The sequence below is a fragment of the Cottoperca gobio genome, chromosome 7, assembly GCF_900634415.1.
Source record: "Cottoperca gobio chromosome 7, fCotGob3.1, whole genome shotgun sequence".
Lineage (NCBI taxonomy): Eukaryota > Metazoa > Chordata > Actinopteri > Perciformes > Bovichtidae > Cottoperca > Cottoperca gobio.
In genome coordinates, this window is record NC_041361.1 from 6679541 (window position 1) to 6707537 (window position 27997).

The window sequence follows — 27997 nt, forward strand, 5'->3', positions numbered from 1 at the left end:
CAGAACACAGCCACTTCCCTGTTTGGGTACAAGTTGATGTACTTCAGTTTAACAAATGACACAAGCCAGGTTTAATGCATATACGGTGAACTTTATCTTTTAACAAAGGGTACTGCAACAACAAAATAGCTTTAGCTTTACAAATTTACCAATTTTTTTCTTTTTGTAATTTTACTTTTTTTTTTATGTTTTCCCCCTCCTCCAGAAAGTCGTAGACATCTGGAAAAAATGACATTGTTAGTCTTTGTGGCAACATTTAATGTCTGGGCTACATTTTACAACGACTAAAGTCTTAGCTTCCTCATTGTCAAATTGATTTCAAAAGAGGAACACATACTGCAAACTTAAATATGTTGTAAACAGTCAAGTGCTTTAAGGATCCTTTAACTTCTGACCTGAAAGGGCTCTTCACTTCTTAGGAGAGCACTGGTGAGCCTGCAGGACAGCAATCGCCTCATCCACCTGACCGAAGTAGAGAAAAACAGATTTATCAATACCACACGTTTGACAATAAATAAGAAAAAGCCAACTTGGCTTCGTCCGAAAGTAACAATCTGCCTGCCAGCACCTCTAAAACTCACAAATTAACACCTTATATCTGCCTTGTTTCATCTGTAGAAAAAACTAGTAAAAATGTCACATTGTAGTTTGACCAAGCGTCAACCTCCCATGCTGTGACAACGTGCCAAGAACTGCATTTCATGAATGGCCACTTAAAAGAGTCAACCCCCCTAGAACCTCATGTTAAGATTTACAGCAGAAATAAATAATTTAGCCTAGTGTTTTGTCACTTTTTAAATAAAATTATACTTCCCAATTTATGCCCAATGAAATACATTTGTTTTACTCTTTTATGACTAATGGGAGACACTTCAGCATCCATTCTTAAATTAGCCAATATGGTGGAGGCCAATGTGATACATTGAGCCTCAATAGATGATGCGAGGTGATCACGTCAGATATGTAATGGCTCTTATAATAGAAAGCAGTCAAAATCAAATTTAGCACAATTTCATCTGAGTTTTCTTAATTTTTTTGACTAGTCAAGTTTAAATGTCAGAGACGTTCCTTAAAGACTAATTCCCCTAATTCGATACTGCTCCTTTCTCGTCTCAGACTTGTTTACAAGGTGCACAGATCGTTAGGAGCGGGGACTGTGTGCTGACGTTAAGGTTTTGGTCAGAGATCTTGCATATTTTAAGACAGGCAAATCATAACAAGTCTTGTAATCTGCAGTAGTCCCTTACAGCAACTGTGGAATAGCAATTATACCTTAGAGTGCAGGGACTCGGGAGTCTCCAGCATGTGCAGCAGCTCCGAGTTGTCAATCTCCAGCAGCATGCCAGTGATTTTTCCAGCTAAGTTTGGGTGAAGGGAATGGATCACTGGGTACAATCGCTCCCCTGTATCACAGCAGGGAGAGAGGATTATCAACCAAGTACACAAGTTTCTTCAATCTACATAAAAGAAGAAAATGATGTAATGATGGCACACCGAGAAGCTGTTTCTGATCCATGAGTGGAGCTGCAGCCAGCATCGAGGCGGTGAGCGGCTCTCTGCCTTGAAAGTGCACTGGTGGTGGCTCCATCAAAGGTGCAGGAACAACCTGAAGACATTTACTTTAACACACATCCCAGTGTCTACATCTCATCTCACACTACATTTATTTGACAGCTTTAGTCAATTTGCTGATTCAGATTAATTATACAAAATCACAAGCTACCCAGCAGTATGTAATGTATGAAATATATATATATTCTATACAAGTAAAAATGGCTCCACATTTAGCAGCTGTAATTACCTTCTTTTGTTAGCAGGTCTGAACACAGCATTACTCCAATGATGTAAACACAACATTGTTTACAAGAAGCTCAAACAGTGATGATCACCGTTTCTGGTCCCGAATGTGCATCAGGATTAGAGAACAGGACAGTTCAGACTACAGTACCTGTATTCTTGTCATAGGTGCAGGTACAGTAACGACCTGCTGGACGTTTCTCACTGCGGACGAGTACTTGTACTGGCCGCCTCTGGTCATGTCAGTACGTCCTCCTACAGTCTGGGTGCCTATGTTATCTAAATAAAAGACATAACATGCGTCAGATTTTAAGCGCACATGTGAATGGCACATTTTAGACGAATGGAGCTCATGTTGTCATACTCCTGGTACTTACTGGTCTTGTGCGAGCAGCTTATGATTCGTGGAGCTTGAGTGGAGGCCTGCCTGACTGTGGCGATGGGGGTCGGTCCACGTCGGGGAACAGAGGTACCAACAAACTGGGTTGAGTAGGGGCCTACAAACAAGGGGAGACGACATTTATACACATTGCATATATCCATATACAGTATATCTCAAAAGTGAGTACACCCTTTAGATTTTTGCAAATATTCTGTTATATCCTTTCAGGGGATAACATTATCCTACTGAAACTTTGATATAACTTAAAGTAGTCAGTGTGCTGCTTGAATAACAGTATAGATTTATTGTCCTTTGAAAATTACTCAGTACACAGCTGTTAATGTCTAAACAGCTGGCAACAAAAGTGAGTACACCCCATAGTGAACATGTCCTAATTGTGCCCAATGATGTTGTTTTCCCGCCCTGGTGTCATGTGACTCGTTAGTGTTACAAGGATTCAGGTGTAAATGATAAGCAGGGCTGTTAAATTTGGTGTTTTGGGCACAATTCTCTCTGAATGCTGGACAACATGGCACCTCATGGCAAGGAACTCTCTGAGCGGCTGAAAAAAAGGATTATTGCGCTTCACAAAGATGGCCTTGGCTATAAGAAGATTGCCAACACCATGAAAATGAGTTGCAGCACAGTGGCTAAGATCATACAGCGGTTTTCCAGGACAGGTTCCACTCGGAACAGGCCTCGCCAGGGTCGACCAAAGAAGTTGAGTCCACGTGCTCAGCGTCATATCCAGAGGTTGGTTTCCAAAAATAGACGTGCGAGTGCTTCCAGCATTGCTGCAGAGGTTGCAGAAGTGGGATGTCAGCCTGTCAGTGCCCAGACCATACGCCGCACACTGCATCAAATCGGTTTGTATGGCGGTCGCCCCAGACAGAAGCCCCTTCTGAAACCGATGCATAAGAAAGCCCGCAAACAGTTTGCTGAAGACAATGAATCCAAGAACATGAGTTACTGGAACCATGTCCTGTGGTCTGATGAGACCAAAATAAACCTGTTTGGGTCAGATGGTGTCCGGCGTGTGTGGCGGCACCCTGGTGAGGAGTACCAAGACAAATGTGTTTTGCCTACAGTCAAGCATGGTGGTGGCAGCATCATGGTCTGGGGCTGCATGAGTGCTGCCGGCACTGGGGAGCTACATTTCATTGAGGGACACATGAATTCCAATATATACTGTGACATCCTGCAGCAGAGCATGATCCCCTCTCTTCGGAAACTGGGCCGTAGGGCAGTTTTCCAACATGATAATGACCCTAAACACACCTCCAAGATGACAACGGCCTTGCTGAAGAAGCTGAAGGTTAAGGTGATGGACTGGCCAAGTATGTCTCCAGACCTAAACCCAATTGAGCACATGTGGGGCATCCTCAAGAGGAAGGTGGAGGAGTGCAAGGTGTCCAACATCCGTGCGCTCCGTGATGTCGTCGTGGAGGAGTGGAAGAAGATTCCAGAAGCAACCTGTGCAGCTCTGGTGAATTCCATGCCCAGGAGGGTTAAAGCAGTGCTAGATAACAATGGTGGTCACACAAAATATTGACACTTTGGGCACAATTAGGACATGTTCACTATGGGGTGTACTCACTTTTGTTGCCAGCTGTTTAGACATTAACAGCTGTGTACTGAGTAATTTTCAAAGGACAATAAATCTATACTGTTATTCAAGCAGCACACTGACTACTTTAAGTTATATCAAAGTTTCAGTAGGATAATGTTATCCCCTGAAAGGATATAACAGAATATTTGCAAAAATCTAAAGGGTGTACTCACTTTTGAGATATACTGTATCTATGTAACATAAAAACAACTCAAACCTATTCACCCTGCAGTCTCTGTGGTTGTCCTGTCCAACGAGGCACTGGTCTGATGTTGCTGACAGCATTGTGGTTGTAGAAGGAACGAGTGGGAGGCTGTCAGATAAATATTAATGGAAACATACTGCAGGTTAACATCAATCACATTTAAAAAGCTGCTTGTCCTTCTACTGCATTTCATCAACTCTGTGTCAAATCAGAAAATGTAATGCTTCTTTTTTGTTTTGCTAATCTGATAGATGGAACCACCAATGATATGAGCATGTTTGGGAACCAATACAATGACAGAAAGAAATTAAAGCCAAGAGCCAGTAAAAGCAAAGGGGCTTGTAATGAGAACAGGTACGTACTGATATCCTCTATTCAGTCCTGCTGAATGTCAAGGTCCTGTAACTTTGCACAGTGAATATTTTATCTCCCACCTCTGTTTATCCATCTGAATTGAGTTTATGGCAGGGGCAAACATACATAAAAATTGAAATCAGGGAGGTCATCCATCAAATTAATTATATGGTTTTTGAAGATTACATTTTGCTCTTTTTTTTTTTTTTAAACCCTTGTGCCTTACTTTGAAAAATGTTTCTCTGATGTCAGACAAAAAACTGCTTTAGTCCTGACCAAATATTAATTTATTTTCAGAATGTTAACCCTTTAAATGCCTGTTTGTTTTTAATAAACAACAAAAATATTTTAAAACTATTTGCTGCATACTAAATGCTAGGGAGAAATTGTATTCCAGTCTGTGATATGGCAAAGATTTGCCAAAACATTGATTTGCCTTAAAGTTGTTACCTTCTGATACCTGGTGGAAAGCAGGTAAATATGTTCAATATGGTGGAAAATATCTAGATTGAAAGATTAACATAATATAATGCATGATTTTATGTTGTCATGGCTTTTAATGGGGACAATTTTGTGCCTTAAGGAACTGGGTGTTTGTATTTTGAATACACACATTATAGACTGAATATTAGGAGCTGAAGTTAAACTAAAACTACCTTACTAAAATGTATGCTATATGCATTAGCGCACCCAAAGTTATCAAAAGATTTCAAATGAAAAAGACAAAAATATCCCTTGTGAGGCACAAGGGTTTAACTACTACTGCGTTCAGCGTGGGGATATAATAAAAGTGAGTATCACGTCACAGCCATTTTTCTTTGTGTGGCATAAGTTCATTACTGAACAATCAAAAACCTTTGGTGATTTTCAACATGACGAATACCACATGCTCTCTGTTCTCACTGTTCAAACGTGCATACCTGTGGTACAGTCATGTAGTATCCGGCCTGCTGGTACGAGTCAATGATCGGACTCGGCATGGTCCTCATGGTAGCGATTCTCTGCATGTATTTATTGGTCAGGATCGCTTTACGCTCCTCCCTCCGCTGAGCCAGCGCCACATACAGTGGCTTGGTTGCAATAATTCTCCCGTTCATTTCAGTGACTGCTTTTGTTGCTTCCTCAGGTGAAGAGAAACAGACAAATCCAAAGCCCTTGCTTTGGGAGCCGTCTGTCATGACCTGCCGAGAACAAACAAATGTTTAAGACACTTGACATCAGAACTGTAGACGAGTCACAAAGATGGAGGACTTGCTACTCTTAACTTTTCTGCTGCAAGACTCGACTTACTTGAGACTCGACTATGTGACCCATAAATATTGTGCGTTTTGGAGCTCCGCCAAACTGTCCTGCTCTTAGAAATCTCCTGTATTATTTATTTGCTGGCTTAATTACATTTTGGGCTTATCAAACATACGGTTCAGAACTACATGCTACCAATCTCCGCTGTGGAGACATTGGTACAGTTGGCTCTTCGTAGGACACTGATTTACATTATATTTAAACCATGATTTCTTATTTAGCTTTTGTATGCAATTTATTCTGATCCTTGAGTGTGTAATCAAGGTCATCGGCAAATGCATCGATGACGTCATGCCAAGGATTACTGTACGGACATTCCCAAATCAGAAGGCCTGGATAAACGGAGAGGTGCATGCTAAACTTAAAGCACAGGCTATCGTGCAAAGTGCCAGTGATTTGGATGAGTACAGGAATTCCAGATACGCCCACTGGAGAGTATGACCAACGCTAGAAACATGTGGTCTGGACTAAAAACAATAATGGACTATAAAAGAACAAGTGGTAGTGCTGAGGAAGTGTCTGTATCTCTCCCAGATGAACTGAGCTCCTCGGCTGTGGAGGTACAGAAGGATCCCTGCCCACGGATTTGAACCAGAACAGATGTGCAAATCCTTCAAAAGGATTAACCCACAAAAGGCTCCTGGACCTGATGGCATCCCCAGCTGTACTCTCAAGGTGTGTGCAGTTCAGCTGCCAGGCAGTCTCAATAGTTCTCTGCTCCAGTCCGTAGTCCCCGCATGTTTTGAACAGTCCACGATCGGTCCTGTGCCCAAAAAGACAAAAAAACGTCTGCCTGAAAGACTCACTCACCTCCATCATTATGAAGGGCTTTGAGCAGCTAGTCAAAACCTACATCACCTTATCCCTCCCTGACTCACTGGACTCTCTGCAGTTTGCTTACAGAGCAAACAGACGACACCATTGCCCTCTCCCACCTGGATCAGAGGAACTCATGTGAGAATGCTGTTCATTGAGTTCAGCATTCAACACCATTGTGCCCTCCGAGCTCGTCATTAAGCTCAGGGACCTCGGGCTCACCGGCGCCCTCTGTGACTGGATCCTGAACATGGGCAGACCCCAGGCAGTGCGGGTGGGAAATATCACATCCTCCACCCTGACACCGGAGCCCCTCAGGGCTGCGTGCTCAGCCCTCTCCTCTACTCCCTGTTCACGCATTACTGCGTGGCCACACACAGCTCCAACACAATCATCAAGTTTGCTGACAACACGACCGGCATGATCACCGACGGCGACGAGACAGCGTACAGAGAGGAGGTCAGAGCCTTGACATCACCAGGACAACAACCTCCATCTCAACGTCAGCAAAAGTAAGGAGCCGATTGTGGATTACAGGAAGCAACAGAGAGGGCGACACGCCCCCGTCACCATCATTGTATCTCGCACTATTCCGCATACAATCCTCACAGCGCCCGGCTCACGTCTGCAGGGCGGTAAGACCTTGCTACTGAGAGGTTGCATTTTGTGGTGAATCCCTTTAACTTTTATTGGAGAGGCTTTTAATGGGATGTAGTTTTAAAAATTGTATACCTACAGCTGATGAATCAACAGAAACCGTCAACGATTGTTACACGTGCAGTCTCATCTCATTACCTTGGCACTGGTGATGGTGCCGTAAGGGGCAAACTCCTTCCGCAGTCTCTCGTCATCGATGCTATCGTCCAAGTTCTTCACATACAGATTCACCCCCTGGAATCGGAAAGAGTAAGAAATATAAAATGTCATGCGTCCAAACCATTTCGTCTTTCCTTTTTTGTAGATTGGCCCATGTCATTGCATGACTGATGTTAGTAACTGTCCAAGATGTCCTGCCCTTTATCTTAGTTTTCAAAGATCCATTTATAGACCTGCCTCCACTTTGTGTCTACCACTCTGCTCTTGGGTTCATTATTAGGAATATTGACAATAGTTTATAGAATAAGGTCAGCAGGTATTTTTCCACAGACTCCTACAGAAAATAACCCTATCACGTATATGGGGAATATGTTTTCAGTGTTAACTGTAAGTAAAGGATTTCTGTGAAAGAGCGTGTGCTCAGCTGAACTACCTCGTATAAATATATATTTATATATAAAACAATTTCAGGGAAGGCCTCCATTGTGAACACTACTGCACCTACCTTGTTTACAAATATTCTATAAAACATCCACTTTAGATTAAACCAAACTATTAACAAGGTCTTCAAATGTCAACGTCGATATGCACACAATGCAGCAGCACCTGGTAGCGCTGGATGCGATCCTGTTTGATCTGGTCAAACTTCCGCTTGAGCTCTCCCTGGCGCTCCAGTCGCTTCTGAGCACGACCAACGAAGATGATCTTTCCATTGAGGTCTTTGCCATTCATATCATTAACTGCCTGGGAAAACAAGGAGTATCAACACGTTTGAACAGATTCTGTCTCGTAGAAATAGAATGAGTAGAACAGACATTCCCATTCAAAGCAACAGACAATGATGGGCACAGCAGAGGCCATTTTTATGTGCACCGTTGCGACTGCAAAGAACTGTGACCGTTGTAGCGGGATCATTTTCGTATAAACGGACTTGCGGATTTACTGAGAAGATAGTTTTGCAGCAACGACCAAATTAGTAACAGTGTAGTAGTACTTTGTCCAGAGACACAACTCCAATTCTTTCCCATGTCACGATAAACCCGAAGTGCATCTGGGCTGCAGGTTTGTGAGTCTCTGTACAGTGGTGGTATTATTGGCCCATTGTTCTTTGCCAATGCAGTGAAATAAAGCCAACGTGGATGTAAAATAATGAAGTCAACACTGAACTAAACTACCTTCTGAGCATCCTCATGGTTAGCGTAGTTTACAAAGCCGAAGCCTCGTGAACGGCCCCTTTCGTCCTTCATCACCCGCACACTCAGAGTCCTCCCTGAGAGTTTGAGCACAAAGCAGTCTGTGACAATCTGATATGCAAAGTGAAAGTTATTCAAATATAATACCAACTGTAGCAATCAATTGATCACAGAAAAGCCCCTTCATTAGTAGGAGAGCAAAAAACAAAGTGCTTTCTTACCAAATGCAGAAAAGACTTCCTTGAGTTTCTCATCAGTGTAGTCTTCACCAAAGTTTTTGATGTAGACGTTGGTGAACTTCATCGCTTTGGTGCCAAACTCTACCTCTCTTTCCTTGCGGGACTTAAAGTGGCCAACAAAACTACAGATAGAATCCAACCCCTCAACAAGGGGACAATAACAAAGGGGGTAGTTAAGAAGAGTTTGGCTTTACAGCTTAAAAAAAGCACAGGACCATTGATGAGGACGAACATCAACCAACAGCGCGACTTTAAGACATAACAGTCAAACATTTATTTCTTTAAACAAATAATTACTTCAGTAAAAAAAAAATCCGCAGAGTATCACATTTGAGAAGAAATAAAATAATCTTTCTCCTTCCGTCATGAATGAAGAGCCTACACTGTATTGACATGAGAGCTTTCTGATCATCTTGCCTGTTTAGTCCTGACATCACAACACAGAGACAAAAACCTCGACACAGATCCTACCTATTCACTGACCTAAGCAGGGACACCTGACATGTTTCCCACAGCAAATTGGCCTTTGTGTTGACAATGCCAGAGTCCAACTGTTTATCTGTCTTTCGACTGAGCAAAGAAAACATGGAAAAGTCATCCAGCATTAATTTACAGTGTACACATTAACATACACACATATATGCTGCACTACTCTTTGCCTGACTCTGTTAGATTGCATTTTCTCCACCTTTTTTGGATTGTATTTAGTTTACTCACACTTTCCTGTCATTCAGCAGCATCCCATTCATGGTATCAATGGCCCGGTTTGCAGCCTCGTGAGTCTCAAAGTGAACAAATCCATAGCCTTTTGACCCTTTATCGTCACAAACAACCTACAAAGACAAAAGGTTTCAAATCATGCAAATTACAGCTTTTGCTGCAAAAAAAAAGCACCTTGTGTACTCTTTGCTGGGCGATCGTTCGTATCGCATTGTGTCAGAATGATATCATGTTGTATTGTAAATTATTACAAAGTAAATATTGTCAAACTAGGATGACAAATGGATTTATTTACCGATTTTTACAATTTAAGTGTTCATTGCACTGATTATCAGTTTTGTCTGCTTACATATGCAACATCAGGATATATTGATTTTATATAAATGTTTCAACACGGATTAAAAGCATCTGCACCGCCCTACTCCTGTATACAAATGTCATCATCCCAACACTGGATGTAGAAGAAAAGTGTAGTGTCAAACATCTGCGTAATACTCGGTGCAACATTAGCTTAATGTACAAAGACGCCCAGAGAGCTACATGGCAGTAGTCAAGGAAGACCCCGGCCACTTACCTTGCAGGACAAAATATTGCCAAAGGCTGAGAAGGTATCATACAGCGCCTTGTTGTCAATAGACTCATCCATGTTCTTGATAAAGATGTTTCCCACACCAGACTTCCTGAGTCCCGGGTCACGCTGAGACCACATTATCCGGATAGGCCGACCTTTGATAACGTCGTAGTTCATTGTATCCAGGGCGCACTCCGCTGAAATTGTTTTTATAAATTGTGTTTTGTTTACATTTGTCGTAAAGCACCACCACTCATCATGTCACAGCTGTGGGGGATTCAAATTCCTTTTATCAAGAGAAAATAAATCAAATCAGTTGATCAGAATGTGTTTCATGTGTGCGTTGAGTGTTTACTTGATAAAAAAAAGGTGCTACTTATTCTCCAGTTAAAACATTTCTTGCAGGATAATTTCAGAAATACGCGAGGATATTAGGTGTAATATCATTATTATATTATTGATACTTTACCATCAGCTGGTTGCTGAAAGTTTATATAGGCATATCCCAGAGATCTGCGAGTGATGATGTCGCGGCACACACGGATTGACATGATGGGTCCAGCAGGAGAGAATTTCTGGTAGAGCATGGCCTCCGTAACATCTGAATGCAGGTCGCCTACATACAGAGATGCAAGGGGATACGATTGTCCACTGCTGTTCATCTTAGGTGACAGCTAGTTCAAGAAAGAAGAGTGTTAGGAGTATTACATAGTATCATATATATCATATTCCACTTGAGTTGATCCAGCTCTATGTTCATTTCTGAAGCCACATTTATATTAGAAACACCTTTTAATGTCAATTTTCTAATCTTAACCTGGAGCCCATCCTTATATGAATGCCTCTAACCCAATTGTGGTGAGGTACACCCGGGTTAAGGTCTTATATAGTTTCTACCCAGACAAACTAAATATAATGCAAAACTATTTAATGGCACAACCTGCAGTTTCCAAAATGACCACAAAGTTGAATCAATACATCTTTAATACAGTTTTAAACAACAACTTAAAAGTTACAACCTTCACGAAGGCAGGATATATTGCAAGGGTGTTGTATTAGACTGCATTACTGTAAATCATGTCTCTCTTGCTTTGATTAAACATTTCATGTCATCAATGACATGATAATACTAGGCGCACTTTCACTTCTCAATTGTTTATTCATCTAATTACACAAAAACTTAGTTTCTGTTTGAAGAAATAGAAATATGATTGGGCTTTTTTACCCTACTATGCAGACAGTAGAGACTGAACAATAAAATGTGGACTTTGATTCTTTGCTTTAACCAGATATACACTTTAATTGCTAGTTTATTAGGTCCATCCCATTTACATCAATGACGGTAAGAGACACAATATTATGTAATACAGTTCAAACAGCACCACTAAACATCCTCAAAAATAAATCATAATGTTGAACCTCCTGTAAAACGGTTTTTAACATAAACTAAGCATTACAACCTTATGGAGGGAGGATTAACACCTAGCTAGTTAAAATATATAATATAATAGAGTCTAATAAACTGGCAACTACGTGTACATGTGTGGTTTTGAGGATCTTCATATTAAAATGATCACATTTAAAAACCTGTAAGAAAATTATAAACAAATCTCAATTTATTCAAACTCTTCAATAGTATAAGGGATTAAGTAAACCTCTCGTGTGGGTTCATAAGTAAGTTTTGTTTAATTAATTTTTCTATATTCACATTTCTGTCATGGTACTAAATAGTACTAATTTCTATTTTCTAACTGTCTATATTGTACTACATTCCCTGCAAGCGTATTTAATCATTTCAAATTGTATTCTTTAAAAATTGTTTATCAATGAATGTTCTTTGATTATGCATGTTAATATTTATGAGAAAGGGTGTGGCTAAATGCTGGAGCGAAAATGTGCTTCTCAAAAAAAGTAGAGTAATCTAAAAACTCCTCACAAATAAACATTTAACAAAGATATATCACCTAAATAGACGTAGCTTTGGCAGAGACAGGTGAGTTTAAAATGCATTCATTAAAAGTTCATAAAATATTAATTCGACTTGTTATCACTAAGGAGAGCTAGCTACAGTTAGCTAACTTTAGAACATTTCTTAGAGCACTTCACATCAGAATTAGCTGATATCTGATGGAGGTAAAGCAACTACATCTCAATTAAACACCGGATTTTAAAAAATTGCTAAAAATTAACGTTACTTACGGCTTTTAAATAGCCAATGCGTCGGAATACTGATGTACGAGTTTCAGTGTAGCAGGTTGCGAGCGCCGTTCAACACTTTCCACATGGGCGGGGGGTTGTTTTCGTTTAATTAAGACCGTGGAACACCTGCAGCTCTCCTCCGCATATCGCCGTTTCAATTAAGCTGTGTGAGAGGGCAGAGGTTAACAGACGTGCCACTCCGCGATGAAAACTAGTTCTTGTATAAAATGGCTAAAATCTTATTTATTTCGCCCTCTGGTGGGCGTTAGCAAGGCCCTTGCTGAAATCAAAGCCAACCCACAAATCGTCACCAAATCTTAGTGAATTCAAGCTCTTTATGAATTACTAAACCATATTAATATTCCTTGTGAACAAAAATGAAGACATAATTTGCCTGTTATCTTAAACGAAACTTTATTTCACTGAATGGTCTTTGACACTTTCCTATTTCTTACATGTATAGTGAAACTAGAATGGTTTTAAGATACATAAACACAAAGCTAGAATTACACCAACCATTGTTTATCTCCATTTCTTCATTGCTTTTTAGAGCTATTCTAAATTTTCACAACCACGTGTGTGCACTGGGTAATAGACTGTTACAGAAGCAAATTTTTAGCCATAAGACTTGTCAGTAAAAACAAAGCAAGTAAATACCTGATATACAGACAGGCTTCGTTCCACATTCACTAATTGCATTTTCATCAAGCATAATAATAAACTGACATGATTTTTTTTTCCCAACAGAAGACTATTTCAATTCATTGGAGCATTGTCAGAGTAAACAGACTGTCAGCTATAATGTGCAATGGTGTCTTTAACTACAATATGTGGAATGTAGTGGTGATAAATGGTATTGTGACACTGAGCTTCTTTCCAAAAGTGATGGATTGGGCTTCTCCAAATTGCACCTTCAAAATAGACCTGATTTTTGAGGCGATCATTCACACCAACTATCTTCAACAGCAGAGAGATGCACCTGGGTAAAAACTGACGTCAAGATTTAGCTATTTAAGTTAGTCTTACTCGTTCCCTTTGAGATTTCTAAAAACAACAAGCAGATGCTGCCTAAGAGGCTGCAAGAGAAAGCCAGGCACAGATTTTTTTTGTTGGAGAAAACAACCGCTTTAAGAGGAATATTTTGCAAGCAGGGTTGATACAGTGTGGTAAGACATTTTCAATTAACATCAATAAAAGGTTACTTTAGGTTTTACATACAGATGATAGTCAATCTTGCAAAATACATGGAACCACATTTACGCACATACAATTTTCATTGTACTGAGATCAAGCAGCACCTGAACAGTGAGTAAAACTACAATGACAATCCATACTTAGTTCCAAAAAAGAAAATAGGAGCACTGCCTTTCCAAAAGCCTAATAAATGTGGAATGTCTGAACAATTCTAACATGACAATTTAAGGGGTCCCTTGAAACTGTGATTTTGTGAACATGATCAAGGAGCATTACACCAAGATGTCAGTGTCACAATACAGCCTGCCTCCTTTCTGTATGAGCCCACAGCAGAATTGCAGTTAGTTATTAATACAGGATTGTACGTGTCTGGAAATTCAAACACAAAAACTGTTTTGGGGTTGTGAAGCAAATGGAGCGCCTACCATCACAGTGTTTGGTGAAAATCAACTGCCAGTTTAATTACCATACAATAAAACCTGTAAATATCATGAGGAATCACAAATAAAGTAACCCAAAAAAAAAAAAAAAAAAAATAGGGTGATGAAAATGCACAACAAACTAGCTGGGACAAAGGGATTTGGAAGGACGATTAGAATTCACAACACCCCCTCCCCCCCAGACCACCACACATACAGTCTTTCACATCCTTTCATACATGCTCTCTCACTACATACAGACATACACACAAAGCCGACAAAAAAAAACAGCAACATGGACTCACTAATCAATACAACATGTTTCCAAAAAGTGACTGAATCTGCTAACTGAAAATTACCCTGTCACCTCACAGTGAACTGAGAGGGGTAAACTAGTTGGTCAGGAGCAATTCAGGCTGCTTGTCATACAGAAGTGGGAGGAGCTGATGGAGTGGAGGGGGATGTATATAAGCTGTCTGTGTTTAAGATAAGAGTGTAGGTGGATTAACAGTGCATTTCCATTAGTTTTCCCCGTCTCCAGTCTCTCCCTCATCTGCCTGGTTTTCTGATGTCCACAGCTAGGAACAGAGAAATACAAATGTTATAATTTGCTGCAAGTAATACATGAGGATCAATCGGAGGCAAAACAGCATGTAGCTTAAAACTTACAGTCAGGTTGTCCCTTAGTAGTTGCATGATCAGGGTGCTGTCTTTGTAAGAATCCTCATTCAAAGTGTCAAGTTCAGCGATGGCGTCATCAAATGCCTGAAATTCAAAGATTACACTTGTTATTTAAATGTAATACTACAGCAGCATCCTCTAAACACTGTTTGACAGTGACTATTCACAACAGGCCATTTCTTTGAGATATTCAGCACTTAGATAAATACCACAAGAATTCCCTTACAATGTTTGCAAGTAGTACAGTTTCTGGCTACTTGTGATGCTGATTGTCTTCGAATCTTAAAAATACAGTTAGACTGTAAAATGGTTTAAAAACTATGACATTAGGCTTCGGTTCATACCGCCTTGGCCAGGCTGCAGGCCTTGTCCGGGTTGTTGAGGATTTCATAGTAGAAGACTGAGAAGTTGAGGGCCAGGCCAAGCCGGATAGGGTGTGTTGGCTGCATCTCCCCCTTGCTGATGTCAAAAGCTTGCTGGTACGCCTGCTGGGAATTGTCCACTGTATCTTTAGACAAAAAAAGAATTGAAAAAAAAAAATTAACTTCACTATTTACAACACATTTTAAAGCATTATTAACCGTTTTTGGCCACCTGGGGGCAGCAAACAACAATGTCATACTGTATTGTCACCTATAATTGAAATGGCATTAATTTAAAAAAAAAAATTGTGTCTCCCTAGCACATGCAAGTTCAATATGCACTCTCCTTTTAGCTCTGTTTAAGTCTCTAAAAAAATCCTGGAGGGAAATATCTGGCTCTTTAGGTGCAAAATGCTCTACCAGCTAGGGGCCAACATTGTCTTTTTGCAGTTTGGTGGACGACAGGAAGACTGCCCTCAGTATGTCAGTATGTTGCCTTTTTGTGTGCTAAAAACAGCTGCCTGTCATTGCTGGAAACAATGTTGATGAGTGCTTTCAGTGTGAACCAAAATAATCAATTTGCAGGCAGTTAAACCAAGGAATTAGCTGAAAGACGCTAAGCGGAGCATAGCTGAACTGCAGAGTTTGGGATAATGCCATAAGTGATCCATTTCACAAAGTTATTTGACCCATTGTTATAAAATATTAATTAATGCAGCTTCAGGCACATTGTTAAGAGCACAAATATATAATGTTAATCATGTCCTCACTTACCTTTCTTATCATCCCCAGAAGCAACCTCAGACAGGTATCTATAATAGTCGCCTTTCATTTTCAGATAGAACACCTTGCTTTCCGCAGCAGTTGCATTGGAAATGAGAAAGTTGTCCAGTAGCCCCTGAAAACAATAGTTACAAAAACGTCAGTTAAGTGATGAATCAGGCTGAATTACACACAAGAACAGTCTTCAAAACATGTATGAATTAGGACTAAATTTAAACATCAAAGATAAGAAACCCTTACGAGCACATCATGGCAGATTTCCTGCAGCTCGGTTTCAATCTTCTCCCGGTATTCCTGTGCCATCTGATGTTTTTTGTCATTGCCCTCAGTCTTCTGCTCGATGCTGGAGATGACGCGCCAGGATGAGCGGCGTGCTCCTACCACATTCTTATAGGCAACCGAGAGAAGGTTGCGCTCCTCATTTGACAGTTCCGCATCTTGCTCTGTCACTGACTTCATGGCTGCGGCCATGTCATCGTAGCGCTCAGCCTGCTCAGCAAGCTTGGCCTTCTGTACCAGGTCGTTCTTATCCATTTTCTAGACTGGGGGGAAAGGAAATGCAGGATTAGAAGTTGTTATGTGTAGTTATCAAAAACAAGGAAGAATGTTCACAATAGCCTCACATTGTCCATTCACTAGACATTTATGTGTGCATTTAACTTTGTGTTATGAAATTTTGTTATGCTTTGGCAGACCAGGACTTTTAAGTAAGAATCCAATGGTTACCCATTGGATTCAATGGACAGTGAGGATAAGCATTGGGAACTGGGCCCCTTGGCAAGTGGGTCAACCATACACATCACTAGCTAAGATTAGCTGCTAGCTAGCGTTCGCCAATCCTTTCTCGTCCTTATCGTTCTCAACCTAATTTGGATTGAATAGAACTGATTCTAATTCATAAACAATCGTAGCCATAATGTTAAAAACAATATACACAACGGTTTTACTGGCTCGTTTAACGTGGGTTCAATCGGCACTTGCTACACCAACCGAAGCCTTCCCGGGTCAGGTTTTAATGTCGTCCCCTTATGTTGCTAGCAACGCTAGCGGGATGGTACATTTTGCTAGCTGATGTCAACGATAGCTGGTTCTGTGCTACCGATCAGATTCATCATTTATTCTGTACCATTTACATGTGCGACCTAACTGGATTAGATAACGGTAATGGTGCTAATCTGTCGTATTCATGCTTACGCACAGCGAATGGAGTGGCTAACTATTAGCTAGCTAGCGTCGTCTTTTAATGTACCGTTACGGCTATGTAACGGTAATGTCCGTTAGCTAGGCCAGCAAAAGCACCGACTGACTTTCGTTCAAAAAAACACGGTTAGGGTGTTGGCAATCCAGATTTACCATCTATGTATATTAAATAGAAAACAAAATGATATTCTGAAATGTATTACTTTCGCGTTTAATTCATTTTCAGCAGCTGTATCACGGCCCGCCCAGGCTGACGAGCCTGTCAGAACAAAGTGTCATGGAATCCGACCGTCGGTTAGCTCGTTGGTTAGCATTAGCTGCTAGCAAGCGAGCTAACCCACTAGCCTTTCACAAACCCAGCTCCGTTATCATGGTGGCTTCTCAGCAGGATTCAACCGGACACGATGAAACAGTAATTCTAAAATTCAGCTACGACTTAAAATATAGTATCATAATGCGCTATGTATAAGTGCGATGTTATTCCACTTACAATATTGGCGACTTTTAGTCCTGCTTTTAATTTCTCTCTCTGGACGATTCAGCCTCCGTCCTCCGTCTCGCTCAGCGTATCGTTCAGGGCAGTACCACTTCCGCTACACTGCCACTTCTGTTTCCTCTTTTCTGACCGCACATCTGCCTTACGTAATGCCACCACTAACACAATAAATAAGATAATTAATATAGCCAACGTCACGATATAGATGTTCAACAAACTAAGTAGGTTGTGCGCTTGCATCACATTTTTATGATTTGATGGACTTTAAAATATAGCCTGTTTTTTTGGATGGATTGTTACATCAGGATTTTTTCATTCAAAATTCATAAAAGCAAATAATGCATATTAACGTAACTGCTCATCCGTGTCTGGCAACAGCTTCCTGCTTTAGTTGCGCTTACACAATTAACATAAACATTATGCAAGATTGGACAACCAATTTCTAGCATTTCTGCTATAACATGGGAGCTGTCTGCAGCATTTATACACCTTACATAACTAAATAAACAATTGCCGAGGTTCGTATTGGTTATAAATGTATTGCATATATATGCATTTTATTAGGGTGTTGTTTTACATGTAAGAAATATCTATCTGCTTTCCATCATGCACTGCAAGGTCAAAGGTAAGGGTCAGTCGCAGAGTATGACCTCTGGATCAAGCAGGCTTCAGCATCTTGAACATGACCAATCTGCCTGAAGCACAGGCATAGGAAAAAGTAAAATATCTTTAAACCTTAATATGACATTTTCCTGCAGGCTCCGTGTGAGATCTTTGACTGTGTGCATATGACAATAGTGATGTGACCAATGATCATTTTCTTTATCTTTTCTGTTTTTTATTAATCATATTTTATAAAATATCATAAAATAGTGACACATTCCCAGAGTAACAACAGTACCAAACCTAAAGATATTCAACTTGCTATGAAATAAAACAGAAACAAAACAGCAAATCCTCACAGGAGAAGCTGGAACCAAAGATGTTTAGTGGCTTTGCACAATAAAGGGGAAAAAAGGATTGAATGTTAATTAAAATAGTTGATAAACTAATTGATTAATTGTTTCCACACATGACAATTTCTTACATTTTTAGAGTGAATGGCAATAAGTGGCTATTCACTGTATGCAGAGTTGTTGTAAAGGTAGTTTTATTATTTCTGCGGAGAGGAATTATGTATATTTTCCAGGTGCAAAGTTTGGACACATTACATATAATGATGTTAACATATGACTGTTAGAATAACGATGGCACCTGTAGGGCTATTCATTAAGATTTAAGAAACAAAACTACATCGTCTAATGGAAAACTGAGTAACTGTTGGAGATACATTTTGTAACTGTCCAGTTGCAAGCTGCAAACAAGTGACTTTCCTTTGAAAATAGTCACTTCTAACAGGGAAACAGCCCTCTCCTAAAGAGACAGAGTGCATCAACTGCTGTTATTGAGTTGGTATGAACTGAGGTATTAAGTTGAAAAGGGACATATTCCAAATAGTTTTCTCTTTCCAGTGTGTTGCTCGCTTTGGCAATTCCTTTCATAAATTACTCAATTTTTTCCCCATCGATTACTGGAACTGACCACTCTGTTTTTCCAGTAGCAACATTCTTTTGTCAGTGAAAGTAACATTTGAAAGCACATTAGGTTTTACTTAATGATTTGCTATATATTTTAATCATCACTTTGAGCTCAATACCAACACACTTCTCCTGTCTGTTTGGTAGACAAAAATACACTATATATAGTCTTTAGAATCATACTGACCACTTAGAGCAACACAAACACAGCATGTATTGAGTTAAAGTTTGTTTCCTTTTCCAACTCAGCAGCTTAATAAAAAAACGAGATGGAAAGTTTTCCTGCTCACATGTACTTCAGATCCCAGCCTAGCAGACAGACACTCTCTTCTCTCACCAGCAACTAAGACACGATGATGCAATTAAGGACTTTAATTTTCACATTGATTATGCTCCCATGGATACTGTCTTCTGCAGCAAAAGAGGAATACATGGAAGTCAGAAAGCCTAAGGTAAATTTATCTTTTGGGGTTTATACACTGTAAATGAGTGGTTGGAAGAAATGCATAATACTCTTGAGTTGACAGGAAACGTATAGCTTTCATGAAGAGTTTTCCTTTTTACAGAAAGACACTGTAAACTTTCCAGACTATGATACCCTTCAAGACTCAGACACTGACCCAGCAGCAGCTCCAAAAGCCGCTGGTAAGGTTTGTTTAAACAGATAATTAGTTTTCAACAACTGTTTCAAAGCTGATTATGCAACACTGCAACGCAGAGGCATTCTTCCACATTTCTGTGAATGTAGCTAAAGCCCATATTATATAATAATGGGGCCGATCAAGTGCCCTCATCTAAACTGTGTGTAGTGCCTTTTAAGCTGCCGTCACATCAATGAGACCAATAACTCGACTTCTTTATGAGACAAATCATTTTTTTAAATGTCTGTACAAATGTAATGAAAAAACATTGTGATCTCTTCAGAGCTGCCGACATGTCTGCTGTGTGTTTGCCTGAGTGGATCTGTTTACTGTGAGGAGGTGTCACCAGAAATGTCAGCCGTCCCAGCCCTGCCAAAAGAAACAGCACATCTCTATGCACGTTTCAATAAAATAACAAAAATAAGAAACCAAGACTTTGCAGACACAGGTAAATAAAAGTCATTATGGTATAATTAACTCTTCAGTGAACGCCATTTTTCAAGCTCTCTCCCTTTGTCTTTTCTCTAGTCACATTAAAAACGATTGACCTAACTGGGAATCTCATCACTGAGATAGACGATGGAGCTTTTTCAAAACTTATACATCTTGAGGAGCTCACTCTTGCAGAAAACAGACTGACTAAACTTCCTATGCTGCCCCCCAAGCTGATGTCATTCAATGCCAATTTCAACCAGCTTAAAACCCAGGGTGTGAAGGCAACTGCTTTTAAAGTAAGATATCCCAATGCTCTCAGGTTAAAATGTTGCAGACATTATGTACTCTGCATGTGTTCAGATGTTTGATACAGCCTAATCTAAAGTAGTGGTCTTTTGTTGTTGCAGAAACTCACGGGACTGGCATATCTTTACCTTGGAAACAATGTACTGACAGCCGTGCCCCAACTTCCAGAGTCTCTTCACGTTGTGCACCTGCATGTAAATTCATCTGTAATTCACTGCTATCACAGCAATTAATCAAATAATCTCTGAAGAAGCAATTCCATTATTTTTCTGTTTACAGAGCTAGTAGTAGTAGCTGGTTGATGGGCAAATGTTGTGGTCTCCTGTGTCTGTACTGCAGAACAACAAGATCTCGACAATAACAGATGAGACCTTCTGCAAAGGGAACAGCAGTCACTACATCCGGACCAACATGGATGAGGTGAGACTGGATGGGAACCCCGTCCAGCTGTCGAAGCACCCCGAGAGCTTCACCTGTCTGTACTCCCTCCCTATCGGATGGTACAACTGAAATAACCAAAGCATGCTTTTGACGGAGGTAAACCCTTCTGGGGGAGTTCTGTGTAGAATAAAGGATGCAGATACAAAGATAGTAAACATATCAGTTGCAAAATGCAGTTCTTAAGTTACATTTTATATACTCAAAAAAGTGCAAGACCTCTTATAAACAGACAGACATTGTATGATTACAGAACAGCAGGATGTGTTATCAAGGGGAAGAAATAGCTTGTGTTTCTTATCAAGTTCTATCTCTCAGTATTTAACACATCTGTGCAATGTGATGTTTTTAAATACAAAGACTATTTCTTCATAATTTTTTTGTTACAAGTATTGCTGAGGCAGTTAGACCAGTGGCTTTATTACTGCTAATCTTTCTTAAACTGAAGATCATATTTTACAATAAATTTGCATGTTTTTCCATCTGCCTTTCACTCTTGACTCCTTCTTAACTGTGATACGGTTGTTGTAACATGCTATGAAGTCCATTCCAGCCTGTTCGAAACAAGTAGGGGAGCAAGAGTCCAAAAATGTGTCCTCAGATGACACAGGAAGTCCACATTAAATCTGACCATCGTTCATTTGGCTGCAGGCTCATTATGGACTATCAAACCATCTGCTTTCTTCTTCTCGTACTCCCGTACTGATTGTTTTCTTCGGTAGACATCATCTGGAAAGAAAACAGAATAAAGAGAGTGCAATGAGACGCCTCTAATAGAGGCAGTTTTGACACAATCAAAATTGCAGTGGAGGACAGGACCAGGACACTTAAAACAAAACAGCTGGAATTCAGTAATGCTATTTAAAATGTTTTTTTTCCACTTGTACTTTTCCTTGTGACATGTCAAATTTTCTTCTATAAAAGAAAACTGGCGTATAAGTTATCCTGCAGAATAAAGAGAGTTTGCAACTACAGTAGGGGCTGAGAATTCAAGGAATAATAATAAAAAAAATACAGATGAGAGTCTGTTCTCTGTTCAGGAAAAACATTTTCTGTATCCCTAAATGGCCTCAGAATACTATAATAAATGTGCAGGGCAGCTTTTTCCCCTTTTTTTTTTTTAAACACGAGAGGATTTTTACTTATTTTAGTTCTGCTGAAATGTCACACTTCAGCACATCTGGAATAAATGGATGTGGGTTCAGTGAGAGTAGAAACGCATAAGGATTATTTTCCTTTTTAAATCTTTCGGGTGATCCTGTAGCATTTCTACTCTCTACAGGTGCAGATACAGACATATCAATGCAGTATCAACAATGTGATATGCATTGGTGGAAAGTATATTCACTGTGTAAAGTACTTACACTTTAGACACTTATACTTTTTCTTTTAGTGCTACTTTATAGTACTTCTATTCATATATATAAAGTAATATGATAATATATATATACATACCTATACAACATATTGGAAGGGGTAATTCTAAATAATGACTAGAACTACTTTTACTTTTAATACTTTAAGTACATTAAGTTAAAAGCCTACTTCGGTACTTTTTGAATAGAGGGGTGCTTTTACATTGTGGTATTGCTAAATAAACTGAGTATTTCTTCCACCACTGGCATCTCAAGATCATCTTAGTTGTCATATCATGATGTACAGTTTGTTGTATTTTCCTAGTTTTAAAGTCTGTAACAGGGTCTAATGATATAAGTTCCCAGTATTCTTTTAGTTTGACACAATATCACCTGGGTGCAGTTTGTGTGGTATGGAAATCACAGATGGTTAAACCAAAATGATCATCACTTAATCAACATGGAGGTAATAAACCAAGGTATACTGTGATATGTATTTCTCTGTTAGCAGCTGTACATGCAGTGACCTGCAGTAGTCTGACACACACCCTGTGCAGTGTGTACTTAAAAATGCCTGTTTTTCTACATTTCCTAATGACATTGGGGAGGAGAGGAAAGTTTGAGGACATGTTTAAAAGGTCAACATGGGCGCGTGTCACTGTAAACAGGCTGTAAATGGCTGAATCTTTACGTCACTAAAACGTTTAAAATTAAGTGAAGTAGCTTTCCAGACATACAGTTATCATTGCACTCTGTAAATCAGAATAGCGTTATATCTACTAATTGTCTCAGTTTTGGTCTATTATTCGTTTTTAACAGCCGTTAACGCTCAACATGTAACTTACATACGAAGACACAGGGCTACAAGATGACCCCGTCATGCTAACGTCAGCTAGCTTAGATACCAACGTTTTACTCTTGAAAACAAAGTACATTTGAAAATGTACACTCACAGAAAGTCTCTTTTCCTATCCTCACGTTGATCATGATCCACTCCATGGCGCCTCCGATGCAAAAGAAGATGGGAAGAAACCTGTACGTCCCAAGACGTTGTTTGCCCGGGACAAGGCTCAGTAAATATCTTACTTTGTCACTCCTCTTAAACATCCTGGCTAAGTGACAGACCCAGTATAATAAGTTGTGTCTCGAAAAGACAGTCTACAATGCGGCGGGGAAACTACAAGGAAAGAGCAGGCATGGACCTTTTACATGTCCTCTACACTTGTTACAAGAGCAACGACGTGAGGGGAGGGGTGCGCTCGTTTTGGGACCTGCCGTAAAGCAAACGAGCGGAGCTTTCTTGAATCTAATGGAATCTAGCGAGGAATCAACGGCAGTCGAGAAGCTAAAACGAACGCACCGAGGAAGAGTCGTAACATCCGGTTGTTTGTATGTGCCATTAACACTGTAAGATTAGTATTAATAATTAATAATTTTAAAAATACACAGAAAATATCCAAACAATAAACGGTTGAAAAAGGTTTAAAGGTCACAAAACATAATCATTTTGTTATTTTTTCCCTGCGCAATATTAGTGAAATAGCTAAATTCTTTAGTGATAGAAATGTTTTTGAAAATGTTCAAAAATACAAAATAAATGGGTTTCTGAAGACATTCTGCCCTTATATGCACACGTAACAAAATTAAAACAATATAGATGTGTTTGAATAAATAAACGACCGCTGGTTTAGTATTGATATTTAATATTGGTCTATGTGACGTTCTGACTATCAATGAATAGTGATGCAAGGTTATAATACTGAATGTACTGAAATGTATACCTATTCTTTTTGTCAGCCATTTCTGACTTGGCTAAAAGCAGGTATCAAACCACCTTCATACCCTGGCATTATACTGAAGATGAGACCTGCATCATGGATATTTTCCTATTTCAAAAATAAAAATTGGATTGGTTTCCATGTCTCAAAAGACACTTTACATATGTCGTATCATGAACACAAACAAATAAATATGGCCTAGTTTTGAAATCTTAATGAATGTGTAGATGTTTCAGCATGTTTCTAGTTTTCTAATGCCTTTTCTATTGGGAGGCAAAAAAGGTAATTGGATATAAATACAATGTTGCCACAGGGTTGCACTAGCAAAATAAATGTATGTGACGATGTAGATTAACACAGCTAGTAATTTCTGTGCTTCCACTTATTTTACAATGGACCAATGAATGATGAGAACTGCAATTACTAAAACATTTCGTTCCTAGCATTCAATCTTATAATATATATGTTCAAATACTGATTTCAATGATTAACACAATTTGTCAAATATTCTACCCCATCAGTAGCCCAACCACCCAAAAAATGTTAGTTAACTTGGTTGTACATGCTTGCAAGGAGCTTTGAAGTGATTGGATGTTTGAATAACTGACATACAGTAGGCAAATATTAGTGCAAAATATCAAGTTAAAGTTTAAAAGTTCAACAATAAAGCAAAGCTAAGGACTGACAAATACACAAATGGGTTTATTTTTGGCTGAAATGACCAAATACATCACTGTTGATATGAGCTCTAAACTGTATCAGTATAACAGAATGCTGCAAAGCCCACAAATACATATACAAACACAAGACACCCAGACACATGCAACGAGGGTCTTCAAAAAGAGTACCATACAAGGAGATAAGAGAGCTAACTAACTTAAGATCTACTGTAAATTGGGCTAAAGATAATATAATGTATTATTAAAAAAAGGTTTACTCCTGACAACTCAGGATCCAAAAAGATTCTATCGAGTGTCTGCGTCCCAAACATCCATACAGCTTATGTACGAGGTACAAACCTTTTACAATTTCCCTTTTCCCCCTCAAATTGGGATCTAAATGCATATTAATGCATGTTAAGACGTAGATTTGATAAGACAATATATGGGCATAGAGTCTTAAATCATGGCTACCTGTTTACAATCACTTTATTACTGACTCCAGTTACCGGAACCACATTAAATCACATTATTGCTAGAAAAATTAATTTCTCACATTTAAGCATCATTGTGTCCCTAAATAAATATAATCAATAAAATCATTGCTATAGTATAGGGTCTTTCTGCTTCATAATAAAACATTTTTGTTTTGTAGACCTTAACCTCAATGAAGAATTTTATTTTCAAGTAACACCAAATAAGTAGTGGTGGCATAGATAAGAAAGTGTGCTTGCACTCAAAGAGGTGAATAAATCAAGAATTCACATTTTCATAGTTGTAATGCCATCTGTGTGGACTTCGAGCCTTGTGGCACTGTACCACATTGATCAAAATATGAAACCAAAATCATTATTCGTGAAACACAACTGAAACAGAGGTCAAAATGTGTTCTTGTTTGATCAGGACATGTGTAATATGAAGACAAATCAAACAGCAATGTCACCCACAACAACTGTGCTTTAACTCAGTCTTCAACCTTGTGAGCTGGTCTACAGAAAGTCCAGTGATGCTCCACCGTGTTCTCGTTTGCACGCTCACTCATGTGATGCACACGCGTGTTGCGGATGGTAAAGCCTTGTTTCATGATGTAGTCCATGAGGAGAACCCTTAGGGACACCTCTTGGTGATAGTCACATGGTCCGAAGGTGAACGACACCTGGCAGTCTCTGGTGTCCATCATGTGTTTGTTCCACTTGGTGAAATTGTTGGAAACACCTTCCAGCAGGCCGTGAACCTTTGTGGTTATGGTTAGCTGTGTGATGATAACGGCGACTGGGTTTGAATATTTTGACAGTTTCCGAGTGCTGGAGAGCTCAACGACCTGCTCAAAGATGTCAGGAGGATACAGTGGCTTGGGATCGTTAAGGCACTGGATCAAAGGTTCGATCTGGTAGAAGTCCGCCTCTTTCCTCAGGAGGTCTGTCTCTGTGAAGTCCAAGGGGAGGGTAAGCTCAGACGTCCGCAGGAAGTTCAGGATGTACCGGAAAAGTGTCCCATCGCGATCAATGAAATAATTTCCTTTAGAATCACGAGTAGTGGGGAAATCTCCCCGGAACATGGCACCCAGCATGGAGTCTGGATATCGCTGCAGGGTAGATAAACTGGTGGTGTACAGGTTGCCTCCCACGTTTAACGTAACAGGAGTACTCATCTAGGACAGAGAAGGAAGAGAGAAGAGGATAAGAATCATATGTTCCTTGTAAAATTTAAATAGGGCATTTACATCTTGCAGTTGTAGTTTAATGATAACATTAACAGTGTGAATTTCAACTGCCAACCTAGCTCAAATGAATGGAGTCGAATGAAAAGGCCCTGTAGTTTGTGGTACTGTGTGTTGAATTATATTGCATTAGAAAAAGTTATTCTAACATGTTTGTCCACCCCATTAATACCAATGAGACTAAATTAGAAACACCTGAGTATAATGCAACACAATTCAACAGCACCACAAACTATAGCTTCTAAAATGAACAAAAAGTTGAATCCACACCCGACTAAAAATCCCAACATTACAACCTTCATGAAGGTTGGACTTACGGCAGGGAAGTTATTAGATTGCATTAGTTTTAGATGCGAGCTGTAAACTTAAACTGGCAACAGAGTGAATTTAACATTTATTTATCTGGAAAATAAAAACACCTGACATTGCTCTTATTCTAGTCTGACTTCTATCCATCTCTTACCCTATGGCCCCAGTCGCCATTATCCATTTGAAGAACAATACCCACTTGGTCATAACCAAATTAGAGAGGGAACAGATACTACTTTGGCTTAATTCAATTTCACCTGTGAAAAAAGTCAAATCAACATGAGCTGTTATAAAGTTATGCATAATGTGATTGACACAATCATGTTTTCAAGTACAAGTGCGAGCTTGCAGCATCTGTACCTCTGTGTGAGTTGGATTACATGTGTAATGTTTACATAAAAGGAAGGTGCTCACTTTGTGGATTTAACAAACAAACCGTATTCAGGCACTTGTAATTTATGTTATGTTAAATTAGAATATTTGTAACTCTAGAATGGATACATGGTTCTTTCAGAAATGTTCAGTGTATTTCCTGGCAAAGCAGCAGTTTGTATTTGACAACCTCACCACAGGGTCCATTTAGTAGCTGTTTGAGAGCTTTTGATCATTTACATTGTATTAGGTAACCAAAAGAGAAATTGATATAATAATGGCAGATGTATTGTACCAAACCAGCAGATTATTGTCACGGTAACGTCGCCCCTTCCAGATGTATATCCACTAAGACTGTGTCATTGTTCTTTAAAGGGCCTACGAAATGATAAACATGAATTTCTACTGATGATAGTAAATGCTATTTGTGGTGTAACATTATGTGTTATTTATGACACAATGATCGCAGTATTTAATAAATCATGATTTAGTATGTCGACCACCGATGTTTACACTGCCGCTACCGGAAACACCCAACGCCGTGTTCTGACGTCACAAGTAGAAAACAGTCCACCAGTTGAATACACAGACAGCACGGCAGACGTGGCGATGTCGGACTCTGGCTCGGATATTTTGACAGAATCGAGTGACAGTGAGTCGTCACTCGTTGCACCTTCAAGAAGAGGAGTTTATTGAAGAGGATGCCGGTGTCGTGCATTTAGATCATGCGGGCGAGTTTAACGTGGTGGAAACAGAGCAGCGCGAGACCCATAGTATTCAAGATGGAGAAACAGACGCGGATGATGGTGACGGTGAGTCTGGATTTGGCGGAGATCCTGTGCGACAACAGAACACAGACAGGTATATAGTATATACATTTGACTATAGTTCATAGAACTTCTCAATATATAGTAAATACATCATAATAAAACGTAACATTATCCTCGATCGTAAATAGATCGCAAGCTATCGATTGCTTGCTAACGACTAGTTGTCCGCAAATTGCTCGATCCCTAAATATTCAATTACTTCTCTACTTGGACACATCGACGTCTGTAAAGTTTGATAA

The 27997-nt window shown here is 39.6% G+C and overlaps 5 protein-coding genes across 8 annotated transcripts; 1 reads left to right on the forward strand and 4 right to left on the reverse strand.

Annotated features, from left to right (window-relative positions):
* Positions 1–63: 63 nt before the first annotated feature.
* pabpc1l (poly(A) binding protein, cytoplasmic 1-like) lies at positions 64–12403 on the reverse strand. 2 transcript variants are annotated; one of them, XM_029435139.1, is made up of 17 exons: positions 12204–12403; positions 10474–10678; positions 10008–10201; positions 9431–9546; positions 9197–9283; positions 8696–8835; positions 8457–8551; positions 7888–8025; positions 7261–7356; positions 5268–5528; positions 4014–4101; positions 2175–2294; positions 1949–2076; positions 1495–1606; positions 1273–1403; positions 396–462; positions 64–219 (listed from the first exon to the last, which is right to left on the reverse strand). In XM_029435139.1, exons 2-16 carry the CDS (start codon positions 10664–10666, stop codon positions 409–411), a joined length of 1953 nt encoding a protein of 650 aa, XP_029290999.1. In that variant the 5' UTR covers positions 10667–10678; positions 12204–12403; the 3' UTR covers positions 64–219; positions 396–408. The 2 variants fall into 2 exon arrangements, with proteins under 2 accessions (XP_029290999.1, XP_029291000.1); XM_029435140.1 differs by lacking the exon at positions 9197–9283 and having other exon boundaries at positions 12204–12395.
* A 197-nt stretch (positions 12404–12600) lies between these two features.
* LOC115010530 (14-3-3 protein beta/alpha-1) lies at positions 12601–17488 on the reverse strand. Its single transcript, XM_029435141.1, has 6 exons — positions 17333–17488; positions 15883–16184; positions 15634–15757; positions 14842–15005; positions 14486–14581; positions 12601–14394 (listed from the first exon to the last, which is right to left on the reverse strand). The coding sequence occupies exons 2-6, from the start codon at positions 16174–16176 to the stop codon at positions 14338–14340; spliced, it is 735 nt and encodes a 244-aa protein (XP_029291001.1). The 5' UTR covers positions 16177–16184; positions 17333–17488; the 3' UTR covers positions 12601–14337.
* A 1637-nt stretch (positions 17489–19125) lies between these two features.
* Positions 19126–21222, forward strand: ognb (osteoglycin, paralog b). Of its 2 annotated transcripts, none has more exons than XM_029436424.1 (6): positions 19126–19367; positions 19482–19560; positions 19840–20004; positions 20085–20287; positions 20399–20503; positions 20637–21222. In XM_029436424.1, the coding sequence occupies exons 1-6, from the start codon at positions 19269–19271 to the stop codon at positions 20805–20807; spliced, it is 822 nt and encodes a 273-aa protein (XP_029292284.1). In that variant the 5' UTR covers positions 19126–19268; the 3' UTR covers positions 20808–21222. The 2 variants fall into 2 exon arrangements, with proteins under 2 accessions (XP_029292284.1, XP_029292285.1); XM_029436425.1 differs by having other exon boundaries at positions 19142–19367; positions 20399–20491.
* uqcc5 (ubiquinol-cytochrome c reductase complex assembly factor 5) lies at positions 20157–23424 on the reverse strand. Of its 2 annotated transcripts, XM_029436427.1 has the most exons (3): positions 23044–23424; positions 21373–21464; positions 20157–21289 (listed from the first exon to the last, which is right to left on the reverse strand). In XM_029436427.1, exons 1-2 carry the CDS (start codon positions 23195–23197, stop codon positions 21373–21375), a joined length of 246 nt encoding a protein of 81 aa, XP_029292287.1. In that variant the 5' UTR covers positions 23198–23424; the 3' UTR covers positions 20157–21289. The 2 variants fall into 2 exon arrangements, with proteins under 2 accessions (XP_029292287.1, XP_029292286.1); XM_029436426.1 differs by having other exon boundaries at positions 20157–21464; positions 23044–23421.
* A 1123-nt stretch (positions 23425–24547) lies between these two features.
* kctd6b (potassium channel tetramerization domain containing 6b) lies at positions 24548–27393 on the reverse strand. The gene is made up of 2 exons (XM_029436298.1): positions 26711–27393; positions 24548–26178 (listed from the first exon to the last, which is right to left on the reverse strand). Exons 1-2 carry the CDS (start codon positions 26735–26737, stop codon positions 25492–25494), a joined length of 714 nt encoding a protein of 237 aa, XP_029292158.1. The 5' UTR covers positions 26738–27393; the 3' UTR covers positions 24548–25491.
* Positions 27394–27997: the final 604 nt, after the last annotated feature.